This window comes from Halyomorpha halys, unplaced genomic scaffold, assembly GCF_000696795.3.
Source record: "Halyomorpha halys isolate HHAL.00 unplaced genomic scaffold, Hhal_1.1 Scaffold304.1, whole genome shotgun sequence".
NCBI lineage: Eukaryota > Metazoa > Arthropoda > Insecta > Hemiptera > Pentatomidae > Halyomorpha > Halyomorpha halys.
This window is the reverse complement of record NW_027116688.1, coordinates 216,931-241,147: the sequence shown is the minus strand read 5'-3', so window position 1 is coordinate 241,147 and position 24,217 is coordinate 216,931. Positions and strand designations below refer to the sequence as shown.

The window sequence follows — 24,217 nt, the reverse complement described above, 5'->3', positions numbered from 1 at the left end:
ATTGAATAATAACCATGATATTTATTGATCAGCAGACGAGATTAAAATAGATGTCAAGATGATGACGCCTTAATGAATTAATCCCCCATTTATGATTAAGGAACTCAATTATGAAACGATTTTGTTCATCACATTTATCCCATTTACAGCACCGTTTGCGCACAAACTCACGCATATAAATCTTCAAAACGTCTAAAAAAAAATTATTTTCTGGTTTTTGGATATATTGAACCATGAGAATGCGTCTAATATCCAATATAATTTTCTCTGAATCCAGTGTACTATGCCCTTAAAAGATAAACCACATTAAAACTATACAAAAATTAAATAAAAATTCCAGAAAATCTAAGAAATGAAATGGGTAAAGACTGAGACACTTTGCATGTTATAAACCACTCCTCCCGTTGATTTTATTAACAAACGACAAAGCAAATTTATTAAAAAATAAAATTTATTCCTAAACCTGGAAATACAATAAACTTTGTATTTTCCCAATAAAAATGTTTAGGAAAACATACTTATGAACTTTATAGGCTTGTATTTTTTAAGCGTAGGCCCATCTTAACCACATTTCTATCAATATTGACTCCCCACTGCCTAACTGGTAATGTTTAGGTCATCCAGAATTTGTTGAGAAAAGAAAATACTTCGAAAAATAATATATAATGTGAAATAAAGTTGGTTTCGTTTTGAAGCCAAAGCTGTGTTATTGTTGGTAAAACCTTGAACAGTTGTAAAAAATAACTGAACATGAGGTGTATTATCCACATTAGTACATATATAAGTTAAAATAAATAAAAAAGTTATATGCTAAAGGAACATCTTAGAAAACCAATGAATAAATATTTATGTTCCCATTTGAATAGTACAACAGTTACACTTGAACAGGTGTTTTTTTAACTTTTCACTTTTAGTGTATTAACCTTTTTATACAAAGAAGAGTTAATATGGCAATGAAAATAACTATCCATTGTATTTAAATAAATTCTATATGTTTCTGTCGTCTCTTATATCGAAATTCTAGTTCAGTTATCACCCAACAATCATTAAATATTAATATATCCCTTTTTGTAATCTATTTCCTCTACGTGACATGATAAATCAAACTTGTTATTTTCCTTTTGTAGATAAGTGGCGTACCAATAACCTGTAAAAATATACCAAGAATTCGAATAATCGAGTATCGATCACACTGTAAGTTACGGAAAAAATATCAGAAAATTTTCAGGATCTTAATGAATTTTCACAAATACTAGTAAATGAGCAGTGATATCTGTTAGAATCCTGAGGATAGACCAGCCTACTGGTTCACCTTGAAAGACTACAACTTCCGTATTAGCAGGTATTGAACTTTAGTCAGCTTCATGGAATTCGCTATGCGTTATATCTTCGGAATCTTTCCATAAAATACAATTGAAACCCAAAAATATAATATAATATAATATTCAGAAAATAACAAACTCACAAACCATCTATAAATTAATCCTATATCACAATTCCTTAAGTAAGAATCACTATATATCACTATGTATAAATATACATGTAAATTATATTTACTGTATATATAATTCATAATTCAAATAACTGTGCTGCTACTATATTGGAATACTACTAGCAGAGCCCCTAGCGGTCTCGAGGTGAACTATCATAAGAAGGTTATAAGAATTGTTTCTCTTTTCAAATGATTAGCTTTTGTTTATAACAATAACTTTGTCAAGATCCCTTCAATTATTTGTAATAGTTTACTATTAGATTCATTAAAACTGTGGAAAGGGATTTTTATTCTATTCTATTGTTTTAGGTAAGTAGAATAGTGTTTCTACTTTGATATATTTTACTTAGTACTTCTGTTACAGCTCTGTAACTATTTATTTATAATAAACTATTGTTTTAACAATCGTCCAACTGTCTACTTTCTTCAAAATTACATATGTATCTCTCATACCATTTGTTAAAGCCCAAAGTAAGATTTAATTGTATTTACCATTCCAGTTGACTTTTCAGTTTTGTTGTTTTTTTTTTGTCTTTTTTATTTTACTTTTGTAATTAAAACTGCTGTTTACAGTTAGTTGTAAAAATACTTCAATGAGGTAGGTTTTCTATGTACAAGAGTTTCGCGGGTTCATGAAGACCTCCTTCCAAGGAAGTACAGAATGAACGGTTATTAAACACCGAAAGAAGCTGATGAGGACAACTAGGCAGTCTACTCCATGTTCTTTTGAGGTATTACATAGGGGTTAATTTACACACCTTCACCCACCAAGCAGACACTCGATTGTCCATCAGTCCTCCGTCATTGTTCTGGAGTCTACTGTGAATTTTCTGCAGCACCGGATTTGTTTTGGTTTACGGTGCTTTCATCCACCGAGAGATTCAACCACCCACCAGCTCACCACCACTGTTTAACCACCGAGTCTTTGAGTAGAGCATAGTGAGTGGCCATCTCCTACCGGATTGTCACCAACCCTTTACCATTTAGACTATAGCGGTATCTCGGAAGTGATTCAGAGACTTATCTATGTTTTATTTGATAAGTGCTTATTGACAAGATTCTATTTTTCCATCTACTATGAATTATTTCTTTTGTTATTTGATATTATTAAATATTGAATGCTTTGTTTTCTATTTATTATATAATATTAGAGTGTTAATCCTCACACAAGACTGAAAAGACAGGAAACTGCACGTCGATTTCCACTATTACAACACTTACTAGACAAACGGTCAAAACTTCCAATTCATTACAAAAGACTGATCTACATTACTGTAATAAGGCAATTTCGACACATGGAGTTGAGCTTTGGGGCTTCCATTAAACCTTCGAATTCCTCTCGTATCCAATCCTTACAATCCAAAATCCTCAATGCTCCTTACTTTGTTACAAAAAAATCATGTATTAATACCTTAATGTTCCCTATGTAACCGATCTAGCCCGAACTAAATATCACTTCTTCCATTACAAAATCCCTAACCACTCAAACCCTCTAGTTTCTAATCTTGCATCCTCTTCCATTCCTTACAATCCTCGGAGGCGCCTGAAAAGAAGATGGCCACGAGACCTGCTAATGTAAAATGTCATTAGAGTGCTACCAATGGGTAGTTTCTCTACACACCTGTAACACTCAATTTTAACTAAGATCAAGTTTACTGCATGTATCATAAATTTTAAATTTCAGTAAAGATATTAAAAAAAAAAAAAGATGACACACTGTTATAAATTTATTTTTTCCGAATTCTCAAAAAATTAAGAAAAGAAAATGTTTGAGGGACCATCTTTTCATAAAATAAAAGCCCTTTAATATGTTACTGTTACTTGAAGTTATTATGTAGTTTTATTTATCTATTTGAATAATATAAAACAGCATATAACTTTGAACCTTTCTTTCTCAGTTCATGTTATATGATTCCTTCCACTGAATGTGATCCACTAGCCATAAACAAAAGTTATAGCGTAGATAATATCTTATAGTTCTGAACAAGTCATAGCCTGGCTGAAATAATTTTTGATATGATTCATTGTAATTGTTTACTCCCGCAGTTAATATGTGCGTAAGCGTTGATAATAATTGTTTGTTGCATTGGCCCATAACAGGCACTCTCTATCAGAGAAGAGTAAACCGACATCTCTTTGGTTTCGAAATATTTTTCTCGATTATTCATTGTAAATAAGGCCACTTTATCAATATGATTTCCTTCTTGAATTTCTTCCAGTTAGAAATAAATCTCATCAATCTTTTATTGTTATTGAATGTATACATTAAATAAGGACTACCTTCAGAAAGGTTTCTATTTCTATATTAGGAAGATTTAAGAGTACCTTTTTATTATTAATGTAATATATGTAAATATTAACACAATTTTTTTGTTTTAATTTATTTATTTTACTTTTTCTTTAAGTATAATAACGGTTCAAAAAATTTTTTTTTATCTTAGCAAACTTGTTTTAGAGCCAACTGTATCCAAAAGCTTTGATTAAAAAAAAAATCTATTACTATAGGATAATTGTAGTTGTCCCTCATTTTTAAAGATCCAGCTGAAGTACCATCTCCAGAGCCTTGAATAAACTTACATAAATGTTTAAAGTGAATCTTGCGGAATTGAGATAAAAGTAAAAATTGAATTTTTTTAAATTTTACATTTCTTATTAATTCTCTTCTAATTCATCAAAGAAGAGATAAATTCACTAATTATAATTAAATAATTTACACTTGACAGCAACCAAAACTTTAATGATTTTGATCGATCTTAATGTTTTTGGCATGGCTAAGTCGAAAATAAACTCCGTTTGCTTCCATCACCTACAGGCTTTTCGAAAAGCCATGATAATGCCAATTTTGTAGTACAAAAATCATGAATTTGTTCTATAAAAATCATACTTAGTACACGTCGATAACAATTTCCGCTTGGTGAAACGTATGTTTTGTACTCGGAGGCCGCTAGATAGACAAGATTGTATCCACACACTTTTAACAAAATTTTCACATAAAACTACCTTCTGTTTTTTTTTCTTTAATATTTCTTCTTTTTTTCTTACTCAATCTCTTCTCCCTTGTTTCTTGTCCTCTTTTCTTCTTCTCATTCTTTCTTCTTGTCCCTTTATTCAATTTTATGGACACTGTAATTTTTTTAGTTTGTTAATTTTTACTCATTACTGTGTAGCTTATATCCATTGTAACAAATATTCCGTTTTATTCCTTGCCCATTGTATAGTATATATCGTTTCCTTTCATTTATCACGTTGTTTTAAATTATTATTAATTATTTTTAGACACTACTTAAATTTTTTAGTAGGCTATTCTATTACTCATCATTTAAACTTTCTTCTGCACCTTTCATTATGTTTATTCCTGTATTTACTTGAACATAGTCCATTTTTTCATTTATTTCCTATAATTCTTACCTCTCCAATATTAAATTTTATCCTCTATTAGTATTAATTAACTACTATCTATTTATTGTTATATATTTCTAAGTATGTTTATTATTATTATCTATTTATTTTTATGGTCTTTGAATTAAGGATGTAATCTGTTTTTTGTTTTGTTTTTTTCAACTCTGATGGAGGCCTGAAATTCAGTTCGAAACTTTGGCACAAAAGTTTATTTAGTTTATGTATTTTTGCTGACCCCACCCTGTCCATCTTCTGCTCATCAATTACTCTTCATTTTTTCCAAACAAAAATGAGGGGAAAATACGAAAATCAGGAACTCACGAATGTTTTTTGCATTTTAATTTATAATGGTTTACATCGCACCTGATATTGCACGGATTAAAATCATGATTTGCTCAAAATACCGATTTAAATTATTTAATTGTCAATGAATAACAACAAAAAAATTGTTATTATTAAATTGACTTATTAAGCCTTAGTTTGTTGTTCGTTTATGTATTTGTATTTTGTCTTATGTCGATTAAGCTCTGGCTACTAATCCATTATTTTTGCAATGACATAGTTGACATTTTAATCCTCATAAGAAGGAAATAATCTTCACATTTTACTTTCAACTGGTTGTTTAAGAACAGATTTATTGCGATATCTCGCCTTGAACCTATGTCACTAATATCCACTTGATCCTTCTTGATTCGGTTGAGAAAATTTATTTGTAATATTCTCGATTCTCCTAGATAATTTGGAGGCGCCGGGCGCCATTTTCTATATTTTTTGTTATTTCCTTCTTTTTGGTAACTGATAATGTTACTTTATGTTTTATAGATCTCACTAGTAACTATGTTAATATTCTGTTTCCTTTTATGTTTTTTTTTTTACTTTTTTATTTTATTTGTATACCTTTTTTTAACAGCTGATTTACATGCTGTTTCGTATATCACACAGATACAAGTGTGTATTGACTTCAAATTTCTATTGATTTATTAAATTAATAATTCGTCAGCCTAAATAAAATATTTAGAAAATTGATCGTGTCAACGTAGTTGAATGACCGTGTGAAATTAATGAGAAAAGTTGGTTTAGTTGCGGTCAAGAAAGAACTAAAACAGTACATAATTCTATTAAGCACCTTAACTAAGCACAGGTGGTTAGTAAATAGTTGTGTACTTTTTTGAATTCCTTTTTAACCGGACCCGAATTCATCTTTATTTACTATTTATTCACTTATTAACTATTAATGGAGCACCCTAATTAAGCACAGCTGGTTAATAAATACTTGTGTACTATTTGAGTTTCTTTTTTACCGCACCCGGACCCATCTTCATTAATATATTTATTGATATTTTTTTTATTTATTAGACACCTCAACTAAGCATAGGTGATTTATAAATTGTTTTGGAATACATCAACCCGAAGTACACGCCGTGAAGAAGTAGTGATCACCCGACTCAGAATAGGACATACCCGATTGACACACATCCATCTCATAACAGGAGAGGCCCCTCCAAAATGTTCAAAATGTAATAGCAATCTGACCGTCAAACACATTTTTGAAGAATGTCGTCACTACACATCAACTCTGAACCAGTTAGGGATACCAACAAATGTCCCAATGGTGTTGAGAAACGACGAATCTGTAATTGTAAAAGTACAAGTAAAATTCATTAAATTCATCCATCAGACTAACTTAATAACCAGCCTTTAATTATAATATTTATCTACTTAGCTTGCCTTATTTTTCAAATTAGAACAGTCAGTTATCTGCTTTTCACCATCCTTTCCATTATCGTAACGATTATTAAACAAAGTAAACAAATTATAATTGCCACAAATTTAATTATAATTGGTGCGGATCAGTACACCATACCAAAGGTATGACTAAAACAACTAGGCCTTACCAAAGCCAACAACCAACGGGCGTTGATGACCAGGCTGTTAAACGCCCTTTCAAAACTAACAAACAAACAATAAATTGTTTTGTACTGTTTGAGTTCCTTTTTTACAGCACCAAAAATATTTTATATTCAAAAATATTTCTTCATATACGTCCTGGATTTTCTATTATCAGGATTTCATTTCCTCAACTCGACTAAAATATACTTTAACATAGAGGAAAAATAATAAAAGAAGTTCAGAAATTATAAAAATATCTATAATAATATTATATAATTATTTAAGTATCTACCAAATCTTTTGATCATATTTTAACGAACCATTAGCAATTCTAGTCACAAAATTACGTTATGCCAAATTATTAAATGATTTTTCCAAAAGAGATCAACTCTCTAAACATGAACCTAATACACCAGTATTTTGGTACAAAAATCACATATATTAATGCTTTAGCCTAGAAAACCAAAACGTTAGATACTTCCAGCTGTAAAGCCAGGAGCAAATAACTCTGTATCTAATTTCATTGTCAGAGCTTTTGTCCGTTTTTTCTCCAAAAAAAGTATTAGAGTGTTAAAAAAAACTACATTATTGATTTTTTTTTTTTTTTTACGCTAACGGTGAAAAGCATGTAGGCACTCCACGCAGTTCTTATTATCTTAAACTTACATATTTTTTTATTATTATTATTGATGTATTTTTTTATGTTAAGCGCAGGTAAATAAAGAGCCTGAAGAACTGGCATGTGATCAAGCAAGGCCGACCATCTAAAGCAACTTCTTTATGTGTCATGGTCTCCTTTGTACCAAGGACGAATGGACTCATCAAACAGGACCTAGCTAACGAAATTTAGTTCTATTTCTAATTTAAAAATGTAAAAATATTTATGCATATACATTTATTAATTTAAATACAATTCTAAATAAATGATACCCTAAATGACGTCAAGCTGACCTTAAATAGAAAGCTTTGTGTTTATTTAGTCATCCATAACACTGATAATGGAAAGGATTAAAGATTAAACAAATGGAATAATTGGGTTTGTTAAAAATACTGGTTCAAGGTCAACTAGATGATCTCGTTTTATTAGAAATTTTGATATGATTTATTTATTTTATTTTATTATTTTTTTGAGAGAGAAAGAGTGATAGAAAAAAGTATGCCTGTTATCAAATTTTACAATTTCTAAAAATAATAAATAAATATCTTCTAACAGAAAACTCAAGTTGTTGAAAAATACAGTTTTTTCCACAATAAAAACGTAATTATATGGGAACATTGAGAAAAAACTAAACTAAAGTAGACATTTTTAATGGGCAAACAATTTTACTTCTGGGTATTGGAAACTCTATAAAAAAGACATTTTTTCAAATCTGTTGTAAATGTGTATTTTGATAATAGCTTAAATGGATTGCACTGCGGAGATACTCGAAGCCCTAGTTGGGTAAAAATAGGTTTATTTTAAAATCAAAGATGTTCTATAACTTTATACAAGTACTAAAGCTATATACTAAAATTTGTGTATTTTAATCTTTTAAGATTTACTTTTTTTTTTTTTTTGGTTGGCTCTACAAACCTGGTTAATCTTTGGCCGCCTGAACCAGCCTTCTCCACACCTCTCTGTCATGGACTGCTGCTCTCCAGTTTGTTGTTTACTCGTTAATTTTGTCTATTAATCTGATTTTTGGCCTCCTAGATGGTCTCTTGTCAACTATAGTGCCATTTACTGTTTTGTAGAGGAGTCCTGATGGATTGCTTCGAGCCACATGTTGACTGGCAAGTCTCTCCAAGCAGTGCAAAACACTGTTAGTTTTTCTCCTCGATTTGTTACTCGATTGGAATGCCATAATTTAAATAGTTAAGGAACTGATAGCACTTTAGGACTTATTGATTATATAATTAAAAATATACTGGGAACATTTACTATTGTCTTTTTCAAATAATTTTACATTAGAATCCATTGAAAGTAGTCCACAATTGCTTGGAGGCTAACTTTACTGTACTACTTTTCATTTAATGGTTAAATGAATTTTAATGCTTTATTTTCGAAAAATGTTTAGTTGTACCCTCCCTTTCGAGGTACTTTTTTAAAGACAACTGCTGATCTAATTTACTACAGTAGCTGTGTTAAATTTTGATAATACACATAAGGAATGTATGACCTTATGATTAATTGAGCCATATGAAAAAAAATAAATAAAAATAAGCCGTATTCGGCATTATGGCTGTTTTGACTTGTTTTAAAAAATACAGAATTGACATGTTTTTTTATATGACAGATTATGAGCTCTTTACACTCACTGTTTCTCGTGATATATATTTCAAAAAATTAACCAATTTTTTCTTTAACTAAAAAATTAATATCTTGTGAATTTAATTTGCCAAATATCATGGAAACTGCCACTCCTAAGAAAATAAACCTTACCGACTACATTTTACATTTAAATTAGCTTTAATGTGAGTCCTAATAAAAATCTGTACACCCAATAGCCTGAGACATAGTTTTTATTAAACTAGTCTATTAAAATTTATTTTATTTTGACAGATTTAATGGAAATTGCTACTTCTACCTTAATTGAGAGCTAATAAACTTCTGTACATAGTTTGAAGGAGCAGATATTTTCATGGTATACACCAAAATTAATTCACAAAATATTGATTTTTCATTATTAGAAAAGAAAAATTGCTTTTTGAAAGAATCTATCTCAGTAACTATCAAACGTAAACAGATTTAATACGTCTAATACATCAGCAAATTTACTTTACTTTAAATGATGTTCTGTTAAGCCTTTTGGTCTTGATAGATACAAAGATATGGGGCTCCGAATGAAAAATCACTTTTTTGTAACGTGTTGAAAGCCTTCATTTTTTGTTTCTTAGAATATATTCGGCATACTCATCAATTTCAAATATTAACTATACGTAGTTTTCATTAAATAAATTTATAATTGGGATGAAATAATTTGATTTTTTCTTCCCAGGCTCTTGGAATTTATGGGTCGTTGTTCGATGCTGTAAAGCCTTCGCCAGTTCTTGACATTAGTGTTTGATCAAACCAAAGAGCTTAATATGTTTGTTTAGATTAGGATGCACAAAGATTGGCTAATTTCTAAGCTATTTAATAATCTCTTTTAATTTAGCTGTTATGAGATTATCTGACTGCTATATATCACTCTGGTATTTTCCGGCTTTCCATATTAATTTCCTAAATGATTGCATTTTTTTTTTTTATACGTATTTCATTCTTATCCAAATCTTTAGAAATAACAATTTTATGAAGTAAAATTTAAATTTTTTTAGTTGATAAAAATAATTAACAGTTTATTGTTATCACATAAGTTTTATCCATTTTATTCTCAAAACATTTTTTATTCCTTTATAGGTCCGACGTTTCGGCCAATTTGCCATTCCTGAAGGACAATCTATCGAAAACAGCTTTTATTACACATATGATCATTGTAATTCCAAATAAATAACAATATTATTTATAAATTATCATATCTTAATACAATTTTAGAACCAAATCATTTAAAAAACTACTTCATGCAGGCTATGCTGCCAAGGTCATTTAAAGCAGTCCACAAATTACCCTATGAGAGATTAAAACATTAGGGAATCATATAATTGTGTTAATAAGCAATTCTTAGATTATGTCTAATTACCTAATTAGTCAATTGTTCACATTAAATTAAAAATTAAAATTGTTTATCACAGTCAACAGTAAAATTTATCACAACAATATTTGAAACCTTCCCTCCAATCAGTTCAAGCATTTAAATTATTTATTACAACTATATTTTGGTTAAATTTTCTCTTTATTTTAGTATTAAAATTCATATCAAGGTTAATTTTAATTATCGACATTAATTTTAACATATATTTTTCCTAAAATAATTTTACTTAAAACCTCTGCGTTGTGTTGATTCAGATTTCTTGTGTCTGTTTTAATATTCACTGTATAATTAATATTTCCTGATATGTAAATGGACTCAAGTATTTTTCTTTTTGAATGTATTGTTTACATAAAGTATTGTTCTTTATGTAAAATCAAATAATAATTAACAGTATTTAAAATCAGCAGATTTTCTCATTTCTGGAATCGTTCTATAATATAATATATTCAAATTCTGAAAATATTTCCCTTAATAGAGCACTCGAATTGATGATCGAGAAATATCAACCTGCGCAATCCTTGAAAAGTTCATCAATGTCGAATACAAGATTCGTTCGATTATACCTGAATGCAAATTTGACTTGGGATAGTGAAAATATTCGGTTCTGTGCATTCTTTTTGAATCCTGCATTAGTGAATACTTTTCTCTTTCATGCATTAGTAATAAAGGTTATGGGTTTGATGACCTATGTTGTAGTGAGTATGTCTCAACTAGGTTAGTACATAGTTTGCTATCACCGGATGAATCCAATGTCTCTACAACTTCTAATATATTATTTTTTATTAGAGGTCCAATAAAAGGTTTTAAAATCATTTTAAATTGATTTTATTCTTATTTAAAATTTTGATAATTTTGTAAATTGATTAATTTAATGAAAAGTATTACTTGCCCATTGGTAGAGAAGCTTGGAATTCAAGTAAGTAAAAAAAATGTATGTCCTCAGGTCAGAAAATTTTCTCTCGCATTCATTTTAGACATCTATGTTTCAATTTGGTTCTGTATCTGACTATTACACTATAGTCAAATTTGTATTCGGTTATCAACGACGATCCATTAAAGTTTCATGAAAATCGGATTAACGTTTTGATTGATCAGGCTCGAACACAAAGTTTATAGCAGACAGACACAGGAGCAAATTTGTTCCTTTTTGTCAAAGGCATGTGGGGGAGGATTACGCCAAGACTGATCTTTTTTTGTGAGTAGGGACAAAATGTTTCATAAGACGAAGTGCAACAAATAAGAAATTACAAAACAGTGTGAGATTCCTACTCACTAAAAAAACTATCTCCCTGTTCTTCTTTAGCACCCCGCGGAACCATTGTCAATAATTATTTCAGGGGTCAGAAGGGCTATCTACCTACAGCTTCTTAGTACATCTTAATTAAGCTAGACCATTGGCTAGCCTTTTTTTTTTCTGGCTCTTGAGCTCTTAGCCTTCTACCAATTTGGGCTGTATAGTCTGCTACTGCAGTCCAATTTCCCTGCTTAGTCATCATCGAGGTGAGTAAGTTTTCTGGAACTGATATCTTGTCTAGTTTCACGTCCATCTCTTCTTTTTTTTTGGGCAAAAGCTGGACAATGGAAGTCCAGTGCTGGAAACAATACACCGTCTCATCCACGGAATCACACGTTTGGCACGATGATCCGTCCTCCAGTTTGAAGTGGGATAAGCAGACCCTGAAGCAACCATTTCTGGCTAGCAGTTGAGTGAGGTTATAATTCATCTCTTCGCTTTTCCGGGATATCCATGTTGATACATCGGGAATCAAACGGTGGGTCCATCTTTCAGTAGATGAGGCAGAGACTGATCTTATGGATTTGGATTTGGACGAGAGTCGTTGAATAGAAGCGTATAGGACAGCGAAACCTTCGAGTTTGCAAAGTCATTTATTATTATTTATTAACTACATACAGGTTACTAAATAAATACATAATGCAGGTTTTTAGCCATAACATTAGAACCGTCGTGCAAATTTTGGAAACAACAGCTTAAGATGTGTTTGTAAAATAGTTTTTATATTTATTTCGGATTCAGCAACTCATAAAATATAAGAATAGTAAGTTTCAAAGTTTTGGCTTGAATTCTGGACTTTGGTCCCACTATGAGGCAACCTGTTCCTTTGTTATTCACTTCTTGTTCGTTTGTTGTCATTTATTTCTTATAGATATCTTCACTCTTTGTAAAATACATTTCCTATCCACATACATTATTACAAGGCGAAGGAATGCACAATTATGGCATTATTTACTAACGCATATGAATATTTTTGCAATTCAAATGTAATTAATATTTCCATAATTACTTCGTTTAAGTAACAAAGTCAGATAATTAAGCTTGGAAAAGAACAGATTTATTAAGGCAAGGATCAACGAGGTTTGATTTTCATATTAATGTTGTGATCCTGCTGTTTAATTTTACAGCATTCTTTTGCCAAAATAAGTGAATCAATTTATAAATCACATATTATTGTTCTGTCCAGACTGTCATTTAGAATGATTACAGGAAGACATAACCAGTGATGAACCTACAGTTATAGTTCCTGATTAAAGGTTTAGGAGATAAATAATACTATTTACTGGATCGGCTAGCAAGTGGACATCTGGCTTGCGTGACGCCCTTCCACAATGAAGGATGGCGAAAATAAATGAAACCGTTCGCGAGATAATTATTTATACAAGCGATCTTAAAGTATTCCGTAATGGATTAGGTAAGAGGAACTGGCCTGAGTTCAAGGACAAATACTCTGCAATAAAGATTTCAAAATCTAAAGAATCAATAAAAACATCATAAATGACGAGGTAAACAAAAGCTAGAGATTATTTTCTTTTTTATGCCTTACAATGCTAACTACGTCGCATATATAATCTGTTAATCTTTTTCTTCTATATCTACCTCATTGTGTCATATCTATAGTGAAGGGGTCTCGATCTAACACTGCCAAGCCTCACTATCCTTACAGATTTGCTTCAGCTGCGTCCTTACAAATTTTCTGCAATCTTTTGGATTTATTCTTCATATAAAATTGTAGGTTTTCCACGTGTTCGATCGGTTACCGGTTCTTTGACAAACAAAATCGAACTGCTTAAGCATTTTTCTAGAGGAAGGGAGGTGGTCTAGCGTAGGAATTTTCAGCTCCTTTCTAATCCTTCCATTTCTTACTGGGTATATTCTAGCTTTTCCCTCAGTTCCGGGGATTTAACACATCTGCTTCTCAAGCATAGTTCAGTTCTCTGGGTTGGAAGTTAGACTGATTTATAAATATCGAGGTTTCGTGCCCCACATCTGGATGGCCAATGTTTCTGTTGCATGTATAGTACAGTAGCCGGGAAGAAAAAAAAGGTAGATATTTCGCCCCAATTTTTATTACTTTAATGAAAACTAGGTATAATTACCAGTCGAAATTGATGAGTCAGCCAAGTAAAGGTAGGGGAATACAAAATGGTGGCTGATTCAAAACCTTAAAAAAAATTAATTTTTCATTCGGAGCTCTATATCTTTAAAAATACCAATAACACTAGAAAACTTAGGAGAACATTATTTAAAATAGATTAAATTTGCTAAAATAAGAGCCCTAATAGAGCTATTATGTTCAATAGTTCTCGAGATATAGCTTTTTAAAAAGCAACATTTCATAAAAATGTCGTATGGAACGTACTGAAAGATCAGTAGTTTGCGAATTTATTTTGAAAAATTTATATCTCAAAAACTATTTGATGTACAGGTGTTATTATTAGTATTAGCACTCAAATTAAAGTTAGTTTAATGAGCTATAAAGTAGTTTATGATGTTTATCTTCGTAGTGGAAGTATTTTCATAAGATTTTTCAGGATTGCCTTCTAATAGTTTTTAGATTATGATCTCCTCTTGTGAGATTTTGAAATGTCTGTTTGAGAGTTAGATAAGTAGGGATACAACGGAGGGTGGGACAGGAGGTTTTCACGCCATTTTTTTTTTCAATTTTCTTTTAAATATTGACTATCTTAAGTCTGCTATACCCATTATAAGTAAATACTTAACCTCTATCCGTTTTAAAAATGACACAGGACCGTATCTAAAAAGGGCCTTTGGTGGTGTGAGTTAGTACAAGACAATCCAAGTTGTCCTCGTAGCCAGCTGTACATATGGCACAGCTCACCATACGTACGTATAAGCAACTAATTTAAATATTTAAGAGGGTGAAAAAAAAGTGAGTTAGTACAAAATAAAGAGGTTTTGAAAAAAAAAAGTGAGTTAGTACATTAAGGTACTAACTTAACCGTAAAGGTTAAAGCACAACAACAATATAAATGACGAAAATAGCCTGTATATATACTTACCATCCATTTTGTATATATTTATATGTTTAATTGTTTATTTTTTTTTAACAGGTAAGAAAAAAAAGTGAGTTCGTACAAAACAGGTGTGCTTTAACTTTTAATTTTTTATTCTAGTCTGAGATCAAAAGGTACTCTTTGTAAAGATAATAGATTTATAAAATTGAGGCACTCGGTCGTAAATTATGGTAAATAGTATCTTACATGTTTTGTGAATTCTGGTGAAAGTTTTGGCTTCACCGGATTTTTTAGGGCCGACTTCATATATTGTTGGAAGAATTTTTTGGTAAATGTGTATTTTCAAAGGGGTATGTTAGTATTAAATTACTGTGACTCCAGGTTTGGGGGAAAAAATTGTAAAAACCAGTTCAATATTGTTTCGGTTTACATGCTTTCTGAAAGAGTACCTCAGTCTTTTGACGAAACGAATTTTCAACTTATCGAAATATCATTAGATTTTTTAAAATATGATGTTTGAAAATGGGAATTTATATTTCTTAATTTTATTAATATAAGATTGTCTAGATTTTTGTGCAATAAAAATCTATTTAATTACTATGAATTTTTGAAAAATCCGTACATTATTTAAGAAAACGGAGTTCAAGCAGACCAAAAAACTTAAAATCATTCAAAGTTTTGGCTGCAGGCCTGTTTTATTTTCAAAGCAAATATGGTGTCATTGTGGTTTGTTAAAATTATTCTATTGTCAACATAGATGGCAGACAACTTTATTTATTTATAATAAAGATATATATATATACAGATATATTTTGAATTTAAAAAAATATATATAAATCGATGCTCTTCAAAATATGAATTTAAAATTTGTGATTCATTTATACAAGAATAAAAAATGCAAAAAACATAATTAAGATTCTTGAATGAAAGATAGATTAACTGTGTTACTAAATAACTCTCTTAATGACTAACGGTTTTCTTAGAAAACTACTCAGTTTCTCACTATCTTACAAAATATCGTATGACGAATAATACCGATTCGCTGGCCCTAACATTGCAACTATGTTCTACTGTACGATGAGATTATACTAAATTCTATTTCTATTATCGTTTGAGGATGAAGAAAATCCAGAGAATTAGCAAAGCTTTGATTCTCCAGCTAAACACATTTAAATCTTACTCCACGAATATTATGTAAATTCAAAGTGCCATTTTCTAGTCTTCTTGAGAAAAATTTAATTTAATTGATATTTTGTAAACAAAAAAAAAAAAAAAATACAAATAATGAGAATTGCGTCAAATTCTGGACAGTTAAACTCTCCTATAGCGGACAGGTTCTTCACAGAGTTTACTGGAGAAGGACCGGGAAACTTCAAGCGCTAATTCTTTGACTTAAAAAATTAAATCTCCATTTAATAATTTTATTAATTTCAATTACTAACAGTTTCGTGAGGCATTAAAACTTTATTATTAATAATTTTTTCCTTCCTTCCATTTCTTCGAATAATTATATATAATAATAATTATGTTTCAACAAATGTTTGGCTGGAAATATAAGACTTTGAAATTTGAATAATAATTATGGATCATTTCTGGCTCAACTTTCTTCTTGAAAGATACCATTAACCAAGATAAATTTTAAAATGGTATCATAAGGTCATCAAATTTCGATAAACAAAAATTTTAGGGGAGATTTAAGGATTTTAATGTGAAGAAACAAAGTTAATCGTGTGTTTGTGACGTAACCGTTATCCGGGTGATGCTTAAGGAGGATTTATTTATTGCAAGTAATTTGATTGAATCAGTATTTTTTCTGTTTTAATCCTCTTATACAGATTTATTACTATTGTAATCTGTATTACTTTATTAATATGTTTTATGAATACAATGTTTTATTCTTATTATAAGATTTAATACTAATATATTCTGTTGTATTTTAATAATATGTTTTGTAAATACAATATTATGTGCTTTAAAGCAGTGAACTTACTAATTTTTCTGTGACAATTTGATTTCGTTATTTAATATGATTAATTTAATTAATTATTAATTTTTTCTTAATTTTTTAATTATTATTAAACACCAATTCTCCACAATTGAAATTTAATTTATATCAGATATAGATGTTTTTACGTGTATCTGACATAATAGATATGTCGAAAACCGATCATCTTGAAAAAAGGTCAAAATCTGAGGAAATATAGTACGTACAAATGTCTACTAGTAGTCAAAATGATGCTTGTCAAACCTAGGTTTTCGAAAAGTTTTGACTTTGAAAAATCCAGCATCCATAAGGATATATAAAATATCAATAAATCAATTAATAAAATATAAAAACCATAGTCCTCTCTCTATAAGGACTCTCAAATTTTAGGAGTTTTGCTTTGCTTTAAATAAGAAATGGGTAATAACTTTCGGACAGTAGATATTTTTCCAAAAATTAAGTATGAATTGAAACTTTCAATCGTCTGATGAGATATTTGATAAATGACATTTTTAATGTCAACTCAAATCTTTAACATATCAAAAATCAGAACTAGCCAATCTGGTTGCGAGGTTTATATAATACTTTATTTGTATTTTTCCTGTTACTCTTGCAGTTGATTATGCTGTTAATAGATAACAAGAGACATTGAATCAAGATTGTTTCTGTTTTATAGCCGTACTAACTTTAGAGCTTTCAACGAAACCTTTCGAAACTTAAGATTTTGTTGGCTAGTTTTTATTGAATAAAATCTCAGGTTCGCATCCTGACCTTTAATTTCATAAAACATCCAAGCAGTTAATTTCCGATTTCACGTTTTGATTAGAAAATATTTGTAACAAGTAGGACAACTGTATACTATAAACTGTCGTACTTAGGGCACATAAGAGAGTAGATCTCAATAAACACGAATCAAAACTCCAAACATGCGTTTTCATTTTATTATTTCAAAAACATTATGAGACATTTATAAGAAAGTATCAAAGGCTGGACATTTCATAAAGTGATTTTTTAACTTTTATTTTTAAAAGAATATTAGAAAAAAAACCGGCATTTTGAAAAAAACCCGTTTCCATTTGCTTTTCCAGAAAAATAACTTTTGCTTATTTTCAAAATATTTTTTAACTATTTGTCCTACCGTCTACTCTTTAAAAAAATTAGTTTTGAATAACTGAATCATCATTCTGATATATACCATAATTAAAAAAAAAAAAAATGAAAAATTCATCAACTAATATAAAAATATTTACTGTAAAGTTCAGAACCTATGCTATGTTTATGAAAGTGTCCGATTGAGGACTTTTCACCAAAAGTTACTATATCCACTTTTGGAAATTTATTATTAAAAATGATTGTAGGAGTATTTTACGTTGATAAGTTAAATTTTTATTGAAAAATTTTGTAGGTACTATTTGAAATGACAAAATTTTAATTTTGAAATAAACTCGATAACTTTTTTGATGTAGAATCTTAATATGCCAGCAAAACTTGAAAAGTGAATATATGAACTTTCGTTAGAAAATTCAATTATTAATTTTTTTCGGAAAGATTGCAGGGTAATATAAATAAAACAAGACCAATAAATAAATATTGTTATTTAAAAGAAATAGGAACTAAAAATATACTTCATAAAAATTATTAAACAAAGCTATTTACATGGTCCCTCTGAAAAAAAATTTTTTTTTGTAACGTAATGTATACATAAAAAATAAAAATGATTAAAATTTTGATGATTAATTCAATTCGAAAGTTTTTTTTTTTAATTATAAAAATAAACTATTAAAATGATACAGTATCAGGGGTCGCCCATGATACCTTTTACAGCGATAAAATGTTTATATTCCTTTGACCGGATGTAATTTCTCGTTTTATTGAAATAATTTTTAATTTGTACCACTTTTTCGCTGAGAACGCTTAGTAAGGTAGCACATAATATTTTTCAGTCTATAGTTATCCAATTAATTCGATTATTTTTAAAGAAAAATAAATAAATTAAAAAAGTATATACTCCATTAATCTGTAACACATAAAAATAAACTTTTTTCAACATACCAGGAATGAAATATTGAAGATCTTGTAGTTGACCATTGTTTCCTAGTGTTCGGAAATACGCGTATCACAGATCACTGAACGGCTCTCACAGGTGTTTTCAATTCAGTCTTCTTATCTACTTCGTTTCCCCTCTTTTTGGCTGACTCTGTTCTTATTCGATATTGCTATTATTTGACTACCGAAGTAAAGATTAATTTAAATAACGTTTGTTTAAACTATTTAAAATTTAATAGATTAAAAATGATGGAATAACAGTTCCTTAGGCAACTCGTGGCAAATTCTATGTTTCTACCTTAATTCATTTGTTAATCTACTGTTTTATTATACATTTACCAAAGTAGAGACAGGACTTTAAATGTAGTATCATATTACAGCTTCCAGGTAACGGATTGTAAAAATTATATACTTATATTTTTATTATTATTATCTATATATAATCTTTTCTCTTTCTTGAGACTAGTTATTATTGTTTAAATTAAATAAAATGTATCCAATGTAAGTCTAAAACACTTTTTTATTTATTTAAAAGTCCAACGTTTCAGGCAATTCGGCCATACTCAAGGACAATCTCAAATACAAATCTACTTTCACTATTAAAACTTTTAATTACAAATCAATTTAACACTATCACTTTCTTATCAGAACAATATTTTTTTTATTGACGATCAGGGCAGAATATCTTTCAAAAGTTTTAAATTATTGATGCGAGTGTAATTGTATATTTAAGATTGTTCTTGAGGGTGGCCGAATTGGCCGAAACAATTATTATTATTTTTTAATTCGACAATTAATGGTAAACAGAGACGCAAAATATATAGTTACTTTTATAATAAAAAAAAAAAGTATTTTATTCAAAAATTAATTCCAGAGCTAGATGCGCTTCCAGGGGAACTGCAGAAAATTAGAAAGACAATAATGCTCTTAAAAGATGCACCACATGTCACTGCTATGACCCTGCAAAAATCAAATAAAAATTCCAAAGACATGTATACTGGCACACCTGTATAGCGAAACATGTTTGTTTTGATTCAAGGAACAATATTTACAATATTAAATAGTTGAAGAAGATCAAGGACAAGCTACCTTTTGGAATATTAATGTTTATGTTGAGAACCCTTTGGTGTAATGGAGAAGAAAGCATTATTCCAAAATTAAAAGATTTTAAGTAAATTGATATGAATACCTAAAGAACTGTTATTAGCCAAAATGAATAAATGATCTGGCAATCAAAAAAATACTGCACGAAAGGAATTTAAAAGATGGTCATTATTTTAGAATCACTGTTCCTGATTGGTTAGAAAGACGTGAAAAAGGAAAATATTTCAGTTATCTTTAATACGTTATAGTATTTTTCCTTGTTATCAGAAATCATTGGATATAAACAGCACGATTACTAATGCAAAAATAATTTTCCTAAGCAAAATAATAATAAAAACAAGCAAATATTGCCCAATAGAGAAATAACAGAGTAGTTGGTTTGAAGATTTTCTCAATTTAGGCCAAAATAACCAAAAAATAGGCTATATTCATTTCTTCTATTATACATTTTTATTACAAATCACATACATTTATTTATTTATCATTTAAAATAATATCCTTGGTTAGAAAATATTTTTCTTCCAATATTAAACAAAATCTTTTTTTTTTAGTAATAAGTTTTCGATGTTGACTACGCTTCACATAAAGTCTATTCATTGGATATAGAGAACATTGATTATTATCGTTTGACGATTTATTTCTTGAGTTGTGTATTTAATACGCAAATCATTTAATAAAAAATTTGTAATTAATAAACTAAAATGTTGTCATCTAAATAACAACTCGTACTGTTACATGAATCTTAGTGCAGACGAACAGGAACCGAACCCAAATTGTTCTCCACTAAAAAAAATAGTTTATAATTGTCCAAAACTGGTTTTAAAATATCTGAAGGGCAATGTCAAGGCTGGTTCAAATAGTACACGTATTTATTTCGACGCGATATAAACCAATTTGAAATTGATTTTTATCGGTTATTTAATCAGGTATTATGCGTGTACACTTTTGTGTATTAATTTTTTTAAAATTTTAATTAAATAAAATGAATGACCAAGTCTATGCATAACATTCACCAAACATTTTTTTTTGTTAAATTAAAATCATATATGTGGTTTCATTTAAACAAATAGAAAATTTGAAACAAGGTGGCCCCCATTGTAATTGCAACATTAGCACCCATAGAGGAAGATACAGATTCACACTGTATTATTACATGACTGTAATAAGGCCAATCTGGACATACGGAGTTGAGCTTTGGGTTCCACTAAACCTTCGAATTCCTCTCGTATTCAATCCTTACAAACCAAAATCCTTCGTTTTTAAAATGTTACGATGATCCTCACTTTGTCACAAATAAAATCATCCAATAAAGACCTTAATGTTCCCTCTGTAATCGATCTAGCCCGAACCAAATGTCAATCCTTCCATTATAAACTCAAACCCATTAGTTTCTAACCTTCCTCTTTCATTCCTGACAATCCTCCGAGGCGTCTGAAAAGAAGATGGCCTCGAGATCGTATATTCTAAAAATGTTTTTAGAGTGCTACCAATGGGTAGTTTCTCTACATGCCTGCATCACACCATTATGATCTTACTTCAAATTTACTTATATATTATGTACAGTTGTAAATATCAATAAATAAATAAATCTTTATAATATAACATTGTAATATTAGCAATTGCTACTGAAGTTTGCTTCAGCATGTTCTAGCTTACGAAACGTTTCATAAAAATTAGATTCTATATCATAAAGTTAATCTGTTACAGTAAATAGATTGAGGACTATGTTATATGGTGTCAATATTTTATCAGGCATTAGTTGTGTTTTGTAAAAATTTATATCGGTCCGGTCCAATCCAGAGAATGAACTGTTATTAACCTGTTATTGACAAGGGTCCGTGGAATAAATGGAACCCTTTCTATTGAATAGCGCGTGCTTAATAGTACAAGAGCCCAAGAGGAGAAAAAATACAGTTATTTCACCCCAATTTTTTATTACTTTAGTGAAAACTATGTATAATCACTAATCAAAATTGATGAGTCTGCCAAGTATAGGTAGGGGGAATAAAAAATGGCGGCTGTTTCAACACGTTAAAAATAATTAATTTTTATTCAGAGCTCAATATCTTTAAGCTATCAACAACTATAGAAAATCTAATGGAACATCATTTAAAGTAGAGCAAATTTGCTAAAATATGGACTCTAATAGAGCTATTTACGTTCAATAGTTCTCGCGATATAGCTGTTTAAAAAGCTGCATTTGCTCCGAATAAAAAAAAAATTATTTTTAAGGTTTTAAAACAGCCACCATGTTTTATTTCCCCTACTTATACTTGGCAGACTCATAAGTTTCGACTTGCAATTATAGATAGTTTTCATTAAAGTAACCAAAAATTTTGTGAAATAACTGCTTTTTTTTCTTCCCGGCTCTTGTACGATAAGTTTTGTTCTATCAACTCGATAAAAAACTATATCCAGAGCAAGTTCTATTATAGCCCAGGCATATTTTGAAGGATTTTACTTGGAATGATTTGAGGGAGTATTGATATTTTGGACTTTTTTAGCATTATAAATCCAAATTTGAGGGTTTTGGAAAAAAAAAAAATGGAAAACAACTTTCTTTTTTCTTTTTGCATAAAATGAAAATCATGCAATTAACTTACCGTCAATTAAACTAGATTAAGTCCTCTATATTTTAGTAGGTATTCTATGACTGATTTGTCCACATCATCGTTTTGTATCATCTCCTAATAATTAATAGGGGTCCATTCAAATGAGGAACAGAAAGTGATACGGTAGAATGTTTTGAAGAAGCTCAAAATTTTTATATATGTTTTTAGTACATTGATTAGGAATTTTAAATTTTCGAGTTTTATTTGGGAAGTGTTAAAAAAAAAAATGACTTACCACAAAATTTGTTTTCATTTATTTTTATTATTAAAGATGTGTTATTTTAAAAATATACAACAAATCGATACATGCAACAATGAAAAAAAAATCCATCTGTCGACCTTTGTGTGCAATTTTAACTAAAAACATATAAATAGCAAATTAAATTAAATCTTTACCGCTACAACCCATAGGGTCAGGGGTTCAGTACTTTGTAAAGAAGTACTGTTACTAGACCAACGGTTGTGCAAGGAGGTGATTTGGTCAGAAACACTCTCGACCGCCAGATTTTTACCCAGTTAAGAGTACCTACTTTATTGTGATGGATGGACCGGACCTCTGGAGGTCTTCAGAACCCACAGGGATGCCTCACGGCTACAGTGTAACAGACAGTAATTATCTGCCCAGCCGTATTCGGTACCATTGTTACTTATTATTATTATTATTATTTTTATTCTTATCATTGTTTATTCAAATTTATTTTATATTAATACTATTTTATGTCTTCCTTCCTTTTATTTATATGTAATTTCTTATCCCTTTATTTTTACATAATATTTATCCTAGCTTAAATTATCTTATTGTTGTAATATTCTTAGTTGTTGTTTTTTTCTATCTTTTTAGCCCTGATGAAAAACATACATCGAACCCCTGCAAAGTAGGGTATGTCGGACATTAAAAAAATTATAAACTATTTGTTCTTTTTTTGACCACAACCCTGACCATCTTCTTATATATAACGTAGTCAAGTCCAAAAGAGTAATCGAAAGTTCCCAACGAGTTTTGAAGTTTGCTCAATTTTTTTTTTTTTTTTTTTGACGTGCTAGTTACGAATTTCAACCTTATTACCTCAAAGGTTCTGCTAGGAACCCATTAAATCACGCAACTTCAAAAACCAGGATGCATACTACGAAATACTATATTATATATATTATATACTATACTACTTGCTAGTTACCCATTTTTTTGAGCACCATTTCCTGAATCACTAAACTGTACGAAATAATTGGAACATAGTACTAACTTACATTTCAAAATTATGTATTAAATTTAAACACAATGTCTGTTGATGATCAGAAACTAATTAAATTTTCTAGTATTGTAAGGAACGCCTTTGATTTGGGATTTTGTATAAAATATTTGCATGGGCTTTGTGAGTGAGTCCATTTTTTAAATCTCACCCCTGAATAAAAACTGAGTAGGCGGTATAAATTCGATGGTACATGTTTAGTCAATATTTTGTTTAAAACCCCTTCATAGAGGATATATATAAATATTTTATTTTTATGAGTTCTTGTCTTATAAAATTATTATTAATCTAGATGCTTTGAAAGACTAACAAATCCTAATGTCCGAAAATCCAAATTAATATTAATTTAATATCTTGTCATACTTTTGGTATTTTTTAAAAATTTATATATACATAAAATATCCTCTTCTATTTCTTAATCTATCTTGTTTATTCCATTGGAGTGTGAAAAGCTTGGTCCAAGCTTTAAGGAAAACGAAAATTAGAAAAATTGAGTTTAT

General features: G+C 29.6%; 1 protein-coding gene across 3 annotated transcripts in view; it reads right to left on the bottom strand.

The window, feature by feature from the left end:
* LOC106681015 (putative inorganic phosphate cotransporter) overlaps positions 1-24,217 on the bottom strand; it is a 75,918-nt gene that overhangs the window by 38,956 nt on the left and 12,745 nt on the right. Inside the window, exon 1 of one of the 3 annotated variants that reach the window (XM_067053422.1) lies at positions 18,761-18,902. The exons of 1 other annotated variant lie outside the window; for it this stretch is intronic. In XM_067053422.1, coding sequence (XP_066909523.1) covers positions 18,761-18,796 — 36 coding nt within the window. In that variant the 5' untranslated portion in view covers positions 18,797-18,902. Of the gene's footprint in view, positions 1-18,760; positions 18,903-24,217 lie in introns of those variants that run through there. One more of the 3 variants, XM_014421112.3, reaches the window with a different exon arrangement.